General features: G+C 38.5%; 1 protein-coding gene across 1 annotated transcript; it reads left to right on the forward strand.

The window, feature by feature from the left end:
* The first annotated feature begins 6,111 nt into the window (after positions 1-6,111).
* rrs1 (ribosome biogenesis regulator 1 homolog) lies at positions 6,112-8,553 on the forward strand. Its single transcript, XM_017453872.3, has one exon. It carries the CDS (start codon positions 6,137-6,139, stop codon positions 7,181-7,183), a length of 1,047 nt encoding a protein of 348 aa, XP_017309361.2. The 5' UTR covers positions 6,112-6,136; the 3' UTR covers positions 7,184-8,553.
* The last annotated feature ends 8,496 nt before the right edge of the window (positions 8,554-17,049 follow it).

Here is a 17,049-nt window from a genome sequence, read left to right on the forward strand (position 1 = left end):
AGATCTTGCATGGAGCCCCAGGCCGCGGGAGATTGACAGTTCTTTTGTGTTTCTTCCATTTGCGAATAATCGCACCAACTGTTGTCACCTTCTCACCAAGCTGCTTGACAATGGTCTAGCCCATTCCAGACTTGTGTAGGTCTACAATCTTGTCCCTGACATCCTTGGAGAGCTCTTTGGTCTTGGCCATGGTGGAGAGTTTGGAATCTGATTGATCGATTGCTTCTGTGGACAGATGTCTTTTATACAGGTAACAAGCTGAGATTAGGAGCACTCCCTTTAAGAGTGTGCTCCTAATCTCAGCTCGTTACCTGTATAAAAGACACCTGGGAGCCAGAAATCTTTCTGATTGAGAGGGGGTCAAATACTTATTTCCCTCATTAAAATGCAAATCAATTTATAACATTTTTGACATGTATCACTGTTCAAATAAATCTACCATTAAAATTATAGACTGATCATTTCTTTGTCAGTGGGCAAACATACAAAATCAGCAGGGGATCAAATACTTTTTTCCCTCACTGTAAATATAGCCTCTAAGAGAGTTTTGTTCCTAATTTCAGGAAGGCATTGGCAAAGGTTAGTGGATGACCATCTTTCTTTCAGTTATGCTTAAAGTGGTTCATGTTTTACACGTTCATGTTTTACACGTGGATATGTGAACCTGGGGATGCATTGCCGAGGTTACAAGGTTGGCTGCAATTCCACAGACACAAACACAGCATATTTACATATTTGTTATTGACCTGTTTTGTTCTGGATTTGATTTTGAGTGACGTAAGGATGTAAGGAGCATGCAGCCCAATGGTTTGAGTAATAATAATTACAGGTTGCATCGTTAGCTTTAGTGACACCGTGGATTGGATTGTAGTTCGTGTCAGATATGTGAGCTTTATAAACAGCAGGGGGTGAAACCGTGGCTGAGGGCTTCCCTTAGTGAGTAGTGGCACTAGATTTGGTGCAATGCCCAGCACGCTACTCAGGTGAGGGATGACCTCCGTTAGGGCTTATTGCCATTTCTGTTATAGTCTTTCCACACCACAGCTTGAACCACACGGCTGCTGCTGAAGCATGAAAGAAAAAAAAGGCGAAAAAACGCACTTTGGAATATCACTTCAAGGACTCTGGCTCACATGCTGGGCCTTTTCTAGGAACGTGTCCAGCCAGTGTGGCTGCTCTCCTCCCACTCTCTGCCTAGACGTCCTCTCCTCGGTGCTCGCCACATCTCCCAGAACATCCACCACGCTTTAGTTGTGTTGTACAAACCCAGAGATGAAAAGTACCCCTTCACTCCACTGCTCGGGTTTTCTTGGTTTATAACCATTTCAACAGAGCACTACTATTACCAATTCTGCATCAACCCTCACTATTTGGATGAAGAAAATTCAGGCTTGTGTCAGAATTGCTTATAGTGGGTGTGTATAAATGACATTCCTGAGAAAAGTCTAAACACACCTCATCCTTCTTCAGTTTTGTCCAAATATAGCCACCTTTGTCTCACTACGTCAGAATTTCTTCGGGATGAAAGGAATATCAGAGGAAATAAAATTTAACGGTGGTATGTTTTCAGGTGTTTTTTAGTACTATTGCATGACTGTGCTGATTAGCACCAGCCAGATTCGACTCTGCTTTCTTCCTGGGTAAGAACGTGAAGGAAAACTCCAGCTTTTTATAACCTAATCTCTGACCACAGCATCTGCAGCGTATGTGTGATTAGTACAGGCAACAATGTTCCTTGCAAGGAAAGAAGATTCTGTTTATCTACAAACTCACTTATAGTCTAGGGAGAAGTCTAGGGACGGCTGTTGAATTCTGTTAATAACCTTTAAAGGCACTGTATATAAAGTGAATTTGAACCTACAACTTGTTTTAGGTGAGGTTTGACAGGTGAGACAGACATGAAGGAGCATCCTACTGAATCTCTCCCTGTAGAATTTTATCTTTCAGCTTTCCAACAACACCGGAGCAATACAGAAAAATAAAATCCATACAGAATCCAATACACCACAAATACCTCCCTCAGAACAAGTAACTACATGTATGAACGCATGAATTATACAGATATAGAGCTTCATTTTCAATACAATCGACTGAAGTATTCATGAAAGCGTCTACAAAATTTAACAACTGCCCTTCCCTTATAAGTACATTTTTAGTAAACAGGTTTTCGGGTGGTGGGGTGTTTCTCACTACAATGAATCTTATTGAAATCCTCATCTGTAGTAATCACACATGCGCTTCAGATGCTTTGGATAGAGATTAGGACTATTCCTTTAAAACATATGGAACTGAGACCAGGATTTGTGTGCATTCTTGAAAGGGTGTGTGCAGGTGGGGGTTTGTTTTTTTTCCTACAAAAAATTTGATAAATCACCACATTCAATGTCATCTTTAAAGATATGTGCTTCTATTTCTTCAGCTCGTCTTGCCTCCAATTACTGATCTTCTTACCTCCTTTCAAAATTTTAGGCTTATGATATTTCTCAAGGTTGATTGCTCTGCTGGAAAAGCCAAACAATTTCAACATTAGCTCATCATCTCTTTAGACTTGCTAACACTCGCACCCTGGAGGTTTTCCTTATTTGGGGAGAGGCTCTCACGTTTACACAGCACACGACTATAAATACACGTAGGCAACACATCTGTTGTCAGATATGTCACTTTTGATTCAGTCTGATTAGACATATTGAACTCATTTTTCTCCGAGTTTCTCCTAGGTTTTTCCACCTAATAAAAAAGGAAAAGAAATCAAGGTTAGGGAATCAGGGACAGTGTTTCATCCAGTTAAAGGAAAACTCCACGCTGTACAACTTGTAATATTAATCTTTATAATTAACAGCCACCCAAGATTTATTTTGCAGTTGAATTCTGAGTTTTATTTGGTTAACAGCTTCCTACATTACCGATAAACTACCTGCCAAAAGTGGTGCAGTGAGATTTAGCCCTCGCTTCATCTCTACTTAAGAGCGATGCAGCGGTGCTTTGATGCTTTAATCTTTCCAGCTTTCTCACCTTCTCATCTGTACACTCTGCTCAAACAGATGAGCTTCCAAAGCTTGAACTTTCATCCTAATACCGCCGTCCACAGCATCACACTCGTCATCTTATAGATCACTAACTAGCCGAACCGAGCTCTGTCGTGACTCGGTGCAACCGTGTCGTATGGCTGCATTGCATTCTGGGACTTTGAGTCTGCACTAACTATTATCTCTGCTACTTCTACAATGGATCTCAGATTAAAATTAATCTGAACGATGCTGGAAAATAGTGAGTGAGAAAATACGTTTTGTTTTTGGAAACCTGATCATTATCACTCATGTGTGAGATGAGCTGCCCTTTAAGCAATGTGACATCACATCGAGTTTAATGATTATTAGATCAAGGTAATCCATGCTCATTGAACATGTTACAGTGGGATCCTCTGGAATACTGATTATCCCTTAATCCACACTCGGACAGTGTGACCTTCACTGGGATACATGTATTCCCAAGGCTAATTTGTGACGTGACGTCACGACTCACCAGCTCTAAGGTAATGTTAGAGTCTATAACCAGGGGAGATGTTAGATAATAAACATGCATGGTAGATATCATGCCTGGAGTGACAGTTATACAATGTCAGGAAGTAAAGGTGTGTGCACATCTGAATGTAATGCAATCATGAACGTGAGAAGTCATCATACCATTAGAGCTTGGTGTTGTCATCTTTAGGCTATTATTAGTCTTTTTTGTGAGGTATGTGCCCTCCTGCCATGCAAAATATGCCTAAGACCATGTAAAGCAATCACTCTACAGGACAAAAAAGAAGGAGCTTTTGTTTGAGGAAATGCGCTCGTTCAGTTCCTATTAAGATTCTCACCATCGCCATACCTGCAGGCGTGTGGTGCGGCGTCATTCCTGCTCTCATTTCCATAGCCATCAGGCACCTCACTTTCACGGCAAGACTTAATATTACCTTTAATTAGCAGGGCTCAAAATAAAACAATGCCATTCACAAATACATAGACATTTCCTAAATGCAAAATCACAGCTTGGCTTCTCTGCTAGGCCTAGCTGTGAGTCAACGAATGTTTGACTTTTTTCTGCATCGCAAATTGAACTCCATGAACGTTCAAGTGGACTCATATAAGGAACATGTGACATTGATGTCTTATTTACATCATGTGCCATACAGAGTAGACAACATTCAGTCGCTTTGCATTGCCATGAACTGAAGTGAGACATCATGCATTGAAGCAGAAATCAAAGGGTTTCTGGGTTAAATGTTCTGAAAGTTCACAAAAGATATTCCTGTCATTATGAATTCAAATCATAAAGTGGTGGGTTTTATATATATATATATATATATATATATATATATATATATATATATATATATATATATATGTATGTATATATAATCCTTGCTATGACACGAACCCGCTGTAAATATGTCTATATAACAAATGAAAGCATGGATGCAATTTGCAATTTATTCTGAATACCAGCACGTGCATGCATTTCAGACATACTGAAGCACTCCTAGTGCTTTTTTGAGGCATAAATTTTGTATATCTTGTACAGTGTTATGTAATTACACTAGTAATCAGTTATTCAACATACACATAGAAATCAATATACACACAACCTCTTCAGGTTTATGAACGATTTGATATAATGTACAACTACCTCAAAATGCAGGTTTAATTCCAATCCAGCTGTCATATCTACAAATCGGGAAGAAATTCTTCTCTCTAAACCCTTCATTGACTTTGATTATGCCACATTCTGATTACCAGTTTGAGGTACAGCATTGCACTATGCTGTCTTTTGGACAGGGACAATTAGGAACCTTGCAACTCTAATCATTTAAAATCAGTGGAAATTTATATTCAGCAGAACTTACTGTTGCCGTCTGAGTCTATGGGGAGAAACCAGTCAAAAGGTTCACTATTCTAGTTAGAGAAGAAAATGGACCCCATACTAATGAGGTAGAAGAGAGGAGGGAGCTTGCAGAGAAACAAAGGAGGATCTGCTTCCTTCTACCACCAAGTTCACAAAACGTCCATCTCCCTCTGTGTGCACTCCCCAGGGACGGGGGCGAGTCTTCAAAGTGTCTGGCTGGGACTGAAATAATTAGGCCTAGACCTGAAATGTAGGAGTAGGGCTGGTTTTTAACGAGGAAGATGGGTGATAGACTAGTGGACAAGCTTCCTGTCCATTCAGGAGTTTTAAAAAATGCAAACATTTTGTCCATACATGGGTCATTAATGATTCAAAGGCTCGAAAAACACTACAGTCCTTCATTGTTTTGGGTGAAAGGGGTGTTCTTTCTTCTATAATTCACTTTCCCATTAAATCCATTTAATATTTTTTAGCATGTTGTCATTGTGAGTTTCTCAATTAGCCTATAGGCCTGTAGACCCCAAATTCATTTATTTTTAAATAGATAAATGTCTAAATCTATTGCTCAGTATCGATTTGTTGCTATAAAGATGATGAGAATGTAATAGTATTTAGTTTTCCTTAAAGTAATCGAAACTATTATTCTGATATCCATCCCCTTTGACTGCCCCATGCATGTTAAGTGTAAAAATTATCAAGCACCCCCACCTAGCGGTTAAAGTCAGAAATTCACCAGATACACTGTATGGCCAAAAGTATGTGGACATCTGACCACCATATGAGAGAATTAGGTTACAAATAATTATATATATATATATATATATATATATATATATATATATATATATATATATATATATATATATATATATATATATAATTTAGCACTACAAAGGATAATGAAGGACAATACAGGGAGAGGTAATGAGTGTCGAGTAATGGAGAATGGTAGAGAATGGATTATTGCAATGCAATCAATATTAGACTCAAGTTTAAACTTTTTTTTAAGAAATCGAGAAGTTTAATTTTATGGGGAGTAGAGTTTTTTTTCTTCAAGATAAACATGGTTTTGAAGATATCTTTAAAAAAAAAAAATAATAATAATAATAATAATAATAATAATAATAATAATAATAATAATAAAGACATTTGCACTGTAGTCCAGCAGGGGGCAACAATAAACCTTTCAGATGGCCGTCAACCGCCTCAAGTTAAAAGAAGAAGAAGCGCACGTGGGAATCTTGTATTCAAGATGGCGGCGTGCCGTATAGAAGACGTGCTTGCTGAAGCCGAAAAAGACGAGGCAGAAAGGCTGAAAAATATCACGGTACATAAAGAATTAGACGTCGAGTTTGATATCGGAAACTTGCTGGCGTTCGACAAGAACTCGATAAACACTCGGGAGTTTAAACAGCAAAATAAAGACGAGTTTTTCCGCTCACTGGCCCGGGATAACACTCAACTCCTCATTAATGAGATCTGGAAACTTCCAAGCGAGAAAGTAGAGGAGGTGATCGTGGTCAAGCTGCCGGATCCAGTCACCAAGTTACCCCGAGAAAAACCCGCTCCCAAGCCGAGACCTCCGACCAAATGGGAGCAGTTCGCCAAACTCAAAGGTATCCAGAAGAAAAAGAAGACCAATCTGGTGTGGGATGAAGTGCACAAGGAGTGGAAAAGGCGTTGGGGCTATAAACGAGCCAAAGATGACACTAAGGAATGGCTGATAGAGGTGCCCGAAAACGCGGATCCAAATGAGGACCAGTTCGCCAAAAGGAACCAGGCCAAGAAAGAGCGAGTGGCCAAGAACGAGTTTAACCGCCTGAAGAACATCGCCAGAGCGCAGAAGCTGGAAGTGCCCGGTGTGGGACTTGCTCCAAGTGCCCAGCAGTCCAAAGCAGAGCTGGTCAAAGCTGTGCATGTGGCCAAAAGCTCCACAGCTTCAGTGGGGAAGTTCCAGGAGCGACTTCCTAAAGAGAAGCCCCAGAGAAACACAGGCAAGAAGAGACAGTTCCAGCCTCTGATCGGTGACTTCGCTGGAGAGAAGCAGAAGCAACTCGAGATGCTTAAGTTGATGGAAAGCAAGAGTCCTCGCCTGGACATCACCAAAGCGGTGAATAAGCAGATGAGGGAGGAAGACAGTGAAGCTTCAGAAAGGAGGAAGGGGAAGAAGGGACGGAGAGGGACTGCACCTGGAAAAGGGAGGCGAAATGCTCTGAGTGGTAAAGGAAAGGGGAAAGGGAAAGGAGGACCTTCCAAAGGCAAAGGACGAAAACCTGCAATGAGACAGGGCAAACGTTAAAATAAACTTCTAAAGCTGTAGTGAAATCTGGGACTTTCTATTTTGAACCTCACACACACCTGAGCCTGTTATGAGCATGAGCATTCCTTGTCACTAGGGTGCTATCATCAAGCATACATCTTTTAATACCATTAATATGTACATTTTACTTGGAAAGGTGCATCAGTGGTCCTTAAGGATACATTATGTTCCCTTTTGGGTATTTTTGTAAAGGTAAAACATGCATACTAAAGGTACAAAAGATATCCCTGTGATGGAAAGTCTCAGTTTGATGCCTTTTATTTCTGAGCATGTGCACACCGATATGATGATGATGATGATGATGTTGCAATAACACTTGGGGAGAATTTTGTGGGTGTTGTCTGCAATTCTAAGAGAATAACCAGTAATAATTTTTTTTTTTTGTTTTTTGAATGGGGAAAAAATGCCTTTGTTTGACCCTTTTGTTAGCAAATCATAGCATTTGGAAAGATTGTAATGTATATCAAATCATGCGAACAACTTCATATATAATGATTTAGTGGATTTTTTTGTATGTTTGTTTGTTTTTTGTTTTTTTTTTGCTCTGGTGTAGTTGAAGCTTGAACAAAATAATAATAGTAAAAAATTTGGACTGGAACCAAAATATTCCAATCCTGTCCTGTATAATTTAGTGCCAATTTATTATTGGCCAGACCTTTAACAGCAGCTGGATTTTAAAACCGGATGCAGGAACTTTTCTGCATGGTTGATCCTCTTCTTAAACGACTGTGCATCACTGCCTGAAAAGTTGTTTATTGATTAAGATTCTGGGATATTGGATGTGCATTAATTCTCATGACATGACTCGAAGTGCCTCGTCATGTAGGGATGAGTGATATGGCAAAAATAGTTACTTGAAGTTGCCATCACAATACTCGTATATGTCTTACAATATTTAACTAGCCACAAAGATCTTTAGGTAAAGATACAGAAAAATTGTGAGAGTTGGTAACTAATTAAATAGGTGAAATATTTCTCTGCGAGTAAAATGGTGTTTTAAATGCGCTGACATTCTCACACTCAGGAAAGGTTCGTTTTAATATTAACATATTACAACATTGATATCTTCCAGCCCTATTGACCAGGTGTTTAAAATGAAAATCTGAGAAGATTTACTTGTTCTCTTTTTTTTTTTCTTTTTTACAGTGTTGTTGGAAATCTCAAATATATTTTTGTTTCTGTAATTACTCGAGATGCATATTAAACTGTTTTATGTGTCATACTTGTAATTGTTAGCTGGCATGAGAAAACCGGAGGACTGTTTGCTGTTGGTGCCTCAGATTCTGCCATGTCTGCCAACACTGATTTTGCTTTTCACAAATGTTTTTGAATAAATATTATCATCAACATCGTGTCTATTCGGACTGCTTTATACCAGGCCACACGGTTCCATCTAATTACAACGGTTTGACACAGCACCTTAACAATTAACTGTCATTCATCATCACTTTTAGTATCTCACTTTTACATTTTGTTTTCACTGAACAAGATATTTTTGGAAATAAATAAATAAAAATAGCTTATAAAATTATTCTATGTCCTTTGCTAGACGTAATAACATGATATAATCTGTTTTATAATTTATAACCCGATTGCATAAAGATTTAGTAGAATTGGAACGTTTAAATAAAAATAAAAACAATCAAGTAAATAATATATGGCTCTGGTTCCCCCTTGTGGTTATTTTGTGGCATTGAATCTAATACTGTAATAGTGGTGATATATTATCACTATATATACATAATTTTCTCTTTTTTCCACATTAAATGCTTTTTTATTAAATAAAATAAATGTTATTAAATAATTATTAATTAAAAAATATTTCAGCTACACTGTTTAGTTAGCAAAATCCTCACATTGTTTACTTTGATATTTGATTATAATGTTTTGTTTTGTTTTTTGCTTTAATTTTTGTAACATGACGTATATCTTAAAAAAATTGTTTATATTTCTCTTTGACATCTTAAGTAGAAAATGTCTCCTAAATACTTATTCATCCCAGTTGGAATGGAGAAAGCTGTCTGAAATACTGTAGGAGAGAAAATGAATTTTTACTCACTAAGTAATTAATTACTCAGACAGATTTTAATTTTCCTGTGTTAATGCTAATCATTTGCCCGTTTATAAACACATGTCCACATGAATCCTCTGGAGCTGCTGGGTCTTTCTAAATGACAGCATAAATCCATTCTTCGTTTAGTTGATGGATGTTGTTTGACCGCTCACACAAGTGCTTAGGGGAGGGGGGAGGGGGCTAACCATCTGTTGACTGCTGTAAAAACAATCAAAACATTACCATTGTACCTCGGAGGACAGGAATATACAGGGACGCTCACAATCAAAATCAATCAGACTCACTGAGTTGACAGCAGTCTCTGAGGATCTCAAATGTGCACTGAGCCAGACGGAGAAAGGGCGAAGGTCAAAGAGATATTAGCACTGGGAGGGGTTCATTTGAAGAATATTGCATTTTTACAATGATTAAAAGAAATAAATAGTATAATATAATAGGCCCAATCACAACAAGGTTCCCACATGAAATCCCAAATTTAAAACAAATTTTACAGCCATGTTTATATGACGTTTAAATAAATAAATAAATAAATAAATAAATTCTCACTCCTAAATCCATGTGGTCAGAATTTTTGTGCATTACTATACTTCAGCAGGAGATTTTGCATTTAATCATATAGGCTTGGTAATGTGTCAATGAAGTGAGTCAGCTGTGTTAGAGCAAGAAAACACTTAAATACAAAGTTTAGAGGGACTCCAGGGTCAGGATTGTAAATCATGAGGAAAATGATAATTTAGCTTATCATACTTAACTTTCACATTGCAAGTGAAAATATCTTATAGTATATGGTCAAATATATAAAGTATTTCCTAGTAAAAGATAAGAATAAACCAGACATCCTTCCATTTTATATACCGCTTATCCTTGCTAGGTCGCAGGGAACCTGAGCCCATCACAGGGGGCATCGGGCACAAGGCGGGGTACACCCTGGACGGGGTGCCAATCTATCGCAGGGCACTATCACACACACATTGATACACTATACGGACACTTTTTTGGAAATGCCAGTCAGTCTACAGTGTATGTCTTTGGACTGGGGGAGGAAACCGGAGTACCCGGAGGAAACCACTGAAATGCAGGGAGAACAAGCAAACTCCGCACACACAGGGCTACAACGGGAATCAAACCCCCTAGAGGTGTGAGGCAAACATGCTAACCACTAAGCCACTTAATATCACTTATTGTCTATATTGCTTTATTGATTTTTAATTTAACACGTGAGATCAAATTTTATTTTGTGTTTGTACTGTCTTTATTCGACTATTGTTTGTTTGCAGTTTGTACTAGTGTGAATAGTGTAATAGGTGGATGTTAACCGTACGAGTGATATAGGTTACGGCTTTAACCCAGAAATTTGAAGTCTTTAAAACAGCTTATCTTCTCTGTTGATTGTCCTGGTGCCATTTCTTTAAGCCTTCCTGAACTCAAAAAAATGATTTGCTCCTCTTGGCCAAAAATTATTCCTGATTTTCTTGTTTTTGGATAAAATTTTTCCCATCCCTAAATTTACAAGACTTTTTTTCAGGACTTAATTGTGTATACAATTTAAATAGACAGAGTTACTATACATATGAGCTCACTCTCCCTGTCTTTGAATTCATTCTGCATGATAAGCAAATGATTAGTGGTGATGAATTCTCACATTTACGTTGGTTAATGTTATGTAATTATAATAGTGTTATATTTTGACAGATTTAGCTAATATTAAATACATTGTTGACAATATGGCAGTCGCTCAGATACAAAAGATGAGACACGAATACAATCTAGAATACTTTTTATTAATTAATTATTTGCAACATTAAGGACCTTTCAGTGAGGGCGTTTCCAAATTCATATATATATATATATATATATATATATATATATATATATATATATATATATATATATATATATATATATAGATAGATCCTGGTATATTCAATAAGGAAAAGGTGTAGACATGGTGCTAGGCCAGAGTTCTAGTGCTTTATGGTTTGAAATTGCATGTTCACTTGAACGTCTTGTTAAACACATATGTGCTATGTATCCACTAGGTGGTGGTAGCACACAGTTATGTCCCTCAGTGGCCAGAGGAAGTGGAACCCACTCATGGTGATATCCTCCAAGTTTTTTCCAAACAGGACGAATCAAGGTGGTTTGGGCAGCTGCAGAGCGGACAGTAGGGCTACTTGACATTGAGCTGAGTCATAACACACACCGTGTACATGAAGGTAATTTAGAGCCAAACATTCAAGCCCAATAGTAAAATAGCATTTATAGGATTAAACATTTGTTTTAATAATGATTTATTTTAGTGTCCTGTTATACAGTTAAATACAGCAGTTCACATCCTTTATGGTTTTTGAGTGGACAGTAGAAAAGGATATATCTATATTTCACAATTTAACTATGAAAATTAAATTCCCAGAAGCTGGAAATGTGTTCTGCAAGAAAACAACAATCCAGCACAAGGCAACAAAATTTTTAGATTTTTGAGTCCGAGAAGAACCAGAAGAATGATTACGCTACGACACTCTTGTCCTAATGCACAGGTTCCCAGCCTTGGTCCTGGAGAACCCCCTGTCCTGTTCATTTTAGTGATCGCTGTGCTCTAACACACCTAATTCAACTAAGGAAGGGTTATTAATTAGCTGAATCAGGTTTGTTAGTAGAGGGAAAACAATCAAATCTGAAGGAGAGGACGTGCTCCAGGACCAGTGTTGGAGACCTGTAAACTAAGGGTATGCGAAGTAAAAACAGGGCAACTAAAATTGGCGAAGGTTTACGGAGACACAGTTCAGTTCAGGTTGAATCCGTGGTGATCCTCCGGGAACGTGCTGGGTGAGTGTGTCTTTCCACCCTGCTGCCTCCCCCCAAGTCATTGCTCTCGTCTTTACCGCCCATCCTGCAAAATCCACCCATCCACCCACCCCAAAGCAGCTGCTACCCCTCCCAAGCCAGCACACCCCAAACAGGTGGCTCATCCCATAGCTCATTAGTTAACAATGCATACAAACAGCACGCCAGATCTGATCAATTGGTGCGTGTCATATAAGTGTTGTCCCTATGCACCCACAAAAGGGACGGAAGTGCACTTTTGAGATACGGATTTTTCTTAGTGCGATCAAAAATGGAACCAAAACCCATCAAAATGTGTCTAAAAATGAAGGCGCTCGTCATCATTTTTGTGTATTTACTTGTGGTGCTAGTGATAAACTGGCGCTCTATCCTTGTGTGGCTGTAAAGAGACCCTCTAAAGGTGTCTTAGGCCTGATGAGGGAAGTGTCCCTATTGCCTTAAGTAGTGGCAGCCACCAATGCAGAGGACGCTCTCTCCCTCCTTCTTTCTAAAAGTACTGGAATCTGGGTCAGCGGGAATAAACAGCGCCTTTGTGCTTGTTGTTTCCTCTTTGTGTGGCCCAGCGGAGGCAGGCAGCAGGCCTCTAGGGGCGGAGGAAGGGAGGAGGGACCTTTCCTGACTTTGAAGAAGGATGCCCAGGCCCCGTCCTCGGCCCAAAGCTCGCCCAGCCTGCTGCACAGGATCCTGTCCAAACATTGCAGAAAGAGCCAGTGCCAGGGGGCCAGTAACAGGGCAATTGAACTTGACTGAATGGCACCGACCTGCAGGATAGCTGAGAGCTCAACCCACAGTGTGAGCACTGTAGCTGTTTTAGGATGCCTGAACCATCACAATGTGCTGATTGTTACATAGATACAGTGAACAAACACTGCTGTTGCTGGAGTAATACTGTGTCTGTTAAGTGCTTTTTTCTACCAAGCAGTGTGATAGAGCGTACATACCAGAATTATTTGTACTCAGGTTGAGAATGTGTTTCCTACTGCATAACATCATCCGTGAAAGTAGTGAGAGGAGTTCTCCAGAAGGATGTGTGATGGAAACTAATAATAAGCACTATTAGTCACTCAAAATTTGCAAACTTGTCATGTTCTTTTGATATCAAATTAGTAGACATACAGCTTATATTACATTACATTACACAGTGCATGCCACTGTTCCTTGTACCTCACAGGGTGAATTAATGAGCATGAGACATTGCTGGCCTGCAGTTAATGGTGAGAATTGCACCCAAGAGTGTCAATACAGAAATCATACTGAAAACAGAGAGAATGTCAAGAGCAGGCTATGCCAAATTTGTTGACAGTTGTTGCATTAAAATTCAACACAATTTTACATTATGTACATTATTTACATTATATTAAACGCCACGCCATGTCGTGAGTATATATATATATATATATATATATATATATATATATATATATATATATATATATATAGTATATGACCACTTTAATTGGAATACCTGTACACCTGCACATTCATGAAATGATCGAATCAGCCAATAATACAGTAACAGCCCAATAAATAACATCGTACAGATACAGATCAAGAGTTTAAGTTAAATGGTTGTTGGTGAATAGGCTGGTTTGAGTATTTGAGAAACTGCTGATCTGGGACTTTTTATCTACTGCGGTCTACACAGAATGGTGCAAAAAAACAAAAACAAAACACTGAATGAAGCTCTTGACTTGTATCTGAATAATTTTATGAATTGTGCTGGTAATAAGTGGTTACAACAAATTTGGGTAAATGCATAGGAATAAATTCATAGTTTTAGCCAGAGACAGTAACAGGATGATTCTGTCATGATTATGGTCATGCAAAAACACGAACCAGAATCATCCTGGTATAGATCAGTGAAATATCTACAAAATGTGGGACCATGGATTTATTACAGTGTCGTATTGCACTGTCTTGTGGAAAAGCATTGTAAATGTACTGCGGGAGAGAAAATGACTACAGTCCAGTGGCAACATGACTAATATGACAAAATGGAATATCAGTGTATTTGCGGTTAAGTTGGGAATTGTGTAAATAAACCATAAAAGAGCAGATTTATATACCAGACACGGGTAATTCTGCTAAATGTTATTAACTACGAACTGTAGGCCTATTTTTTTTCCATGTATCCTATTTATTTCCAGACTTTACTCTTATACACACTTATTTTCCAAGTAGGGAAACTCTCTGTTTAATCCTGTGTTTATTTTATTTTTCCCTAGTCAGTAATTCCTCTAACTGCTGTGTCTTATATCTAAGAGATGAAAAGGGTTGGAAAACAGGAAAAAAAAGAAAAAAAAGGTAATATTCTTTTCTCTTTTTTTCATTAAAAAAACTACATAGATTATTTTGTACTTTCATTGACATTGCTTATTAAATTTTTAACATTTCATTTTCTTTATTTCAAAGTGCTGAAATATATTTCAGTCAATCAAAATGTGCTCATTTTGTTCAAGTCTTTACTGCTTCATTTATTGAGACTATTTTGATGTCATTTTGGTGCTAAAATTTATAAATACAAATTAAATATTTAAGTTCATATAACACATAAATTGAAGAGAACCCATGAAACACTGCAAAAAATAATATCATAGCAAGTGAAGATAAGCAAATGCTATCAAAAATCTCTCATTATGAGATTATTATATAAAAATATAAGACCATTAAACCTAGACCTATATTTACCTATATTTACTAGCTTAGAAGTTTCTTCTTCTATGGCAGATCATTTTCCTTCTTTCTAGAAATAAACACTTGAAATAAGCAACATTGTCTGCCAATAAAATAAAATTTCAAACTTGAAATGAGTTAAAATATCTAGAAGCAAGCCTAATAACCTTATATTTGTGTATCTAATATAAACTAATAAAGAGACATAATAGTTGAAATGGCCTATATCCAAGATGTTTTTACTCATTAAGGTATTTGCAGTGAAAAAGTTTATATGTGTTTGTACCCTGTGACATGGAATATGATCTAGTATGTATGCATATGACTCATGTTCTGTGAAACTGTCAAATGAACAGCTTTGAGCCGGTCACCTCATAATATAATGAGATTCAACTCCTGACATATATCAAATCACTAATGAGGGGCCTCATTAATGGTTGCAAGTGTTTATGATCACTTTAATGAAGACAACATGCACTAAATCTTCCTTTCCATTATAGTCTTTTCTTTTGTTTCTGTAAAGCAGAGCCCTCAGGCAAGCCTAATAATTACCTATAACTTATTTTGTGGCCAACACACTCTTACATGCAGGCACACTTGTTATCTGTGGGGTATCTCTTTACACGCCATCTGTAACTTGTTCTCTAAATATAGTGTATAAGACTGCACAGCATCATGCACCATAAGTTTATATGTCTACCGTTTCTAAATCGCTCATCTCTATTTTCAAGTAACTGACTTTCTGGAGGTTTTTGGGCTACTAAGGTGCCTCGGCCATCTGCTCGACGGAGATTAACCAGTCTAAAAGCCGGGAGCTTTCTCTCTTGGCTTCTGATGGAGGGCTCTCTGAATGCTTTAATTAGTCTTAATCCTAGAGCAAACTCAGCAACTGCTGATGTCACATTGATGTCCTGGATTGGGGGCCAGAGTAGGGGAACCCACATACTGCAGAGCTTTTTTTTTTCCACATCTATGGCAGCTGGTACCTGGGGATAACCTGCAGAGCAGCTGTTAAGCTGGACAGCAAGCGCGTTCACTCATGCCACACCCAGAGAACACCATGGTCACCCGCGGTGTCCGACTCGTACACCAGGTGCCTCTCCTGCAGAATCTGACCCATGCTGCATGAAAGAAAACTGGTCCATCTCTGGTTACATCCTTCAATCAATGACCACTAAAGGCCAGATGCAGGAAAATCACAAATGGCGAATACCTGCTTTTATCCTACACCGTTTACAGTGGCTTACTGCGTGTATATCTTTCCAAAGCCTGTCACGCACCTATGACAACACAACTACTTCTTGGCTTGTTGTGTTTATTCATAGCTTCCTCCTCCGTGTTTAAACACTATAGTTATGCGCCCGGTCTGTCTAGTGTCCAAACTCTCAGCAGGAGCCATGTGCAGGCCAGTGGAAATTCTGACCTCAATAAATGCACAGGCAGGCCTGGCTGAAGCTCCAGCACCTCGTGTGGATTTCCCGCCCGAATTGAGGGTGCCTGCCAGATGACTGGGGCTGTCACTGCTATAATGGCCGACCATCTGCTGTCTGGCACGCACAAAAGCTGGCAGTGTGCGCACAGGCGAGGGGGAGGGGCTTCGGGCTGATGAGTTTGCACCCTGCCACATGCCGTGTAGGGACACCTCAGAACACCCATATATTACCAAGCAAGAGGGTGATGGTATGACTGTTTATGCAGTTGTTGTTATGCATTAATCATTTGATGACTTTGCCACTGATGCATCCTCAAAAATATATTCATATGCTGAAATGTTTATTCATTTAGCAAATTTGACACAATACCAACAATTTGTCAATCACTGTGGGAGAACTTTAAGAACTGAGTTACATCTGCCAATCATGAGCGCCTCTAGCACTTTAGAATAAACACATGGATTCATAGGAAAAAAAAATTTTTTTTTATTTTGTTAGTTGCATAGCTTCCTAAAAGTGGGGTTATACTTGGGACCTTTACTAAAAGTGAAATCCTCTCTTGTAGCTGTTCTCAGCATAGAATCTATTAAGAAGGGCAAACCAAATACACTTTAAGGGTGCTACTGTACATGGAGCCTACATGAAGTCATTAATGTCATTTACTGATTAAATGATTGTTGCATTTTTTTATCTTTTGAAATGGCCTTTTTTTTTTTTTTTACAGACTACACTCTGCGGTCAAGGGGTTATTTGATTGGTTAACAAGCTATATACAGCTATGTATATATACACCACTCAGCCATAGTATTAAAGCCATAAAG

This window comes from Ictalurus punctatus, chromosome 23 (assembly GCF_001660625.3).
Source record: "Ictalurus punctatus breed USDA103 chromosome 23, Coco_2.0, whole genome shotgun sequence".
Lineage (NCBI taxonomy): Eukaryota > Metazoa > Chordata > Actinopteri > Siluriformes > Ictaluridae > Ictalurus > Ictalurus punctatus.

What these genes read in the sequence shown, in the direction of transcription:
- rrs1 (XM_017453872.3), top strand. Translation starts at nt 6,137, where the DNA reads ATGGCGGCGTGCCGTATAGAAGACGTGCTTGCTGAAGCCGAAAAAGAC.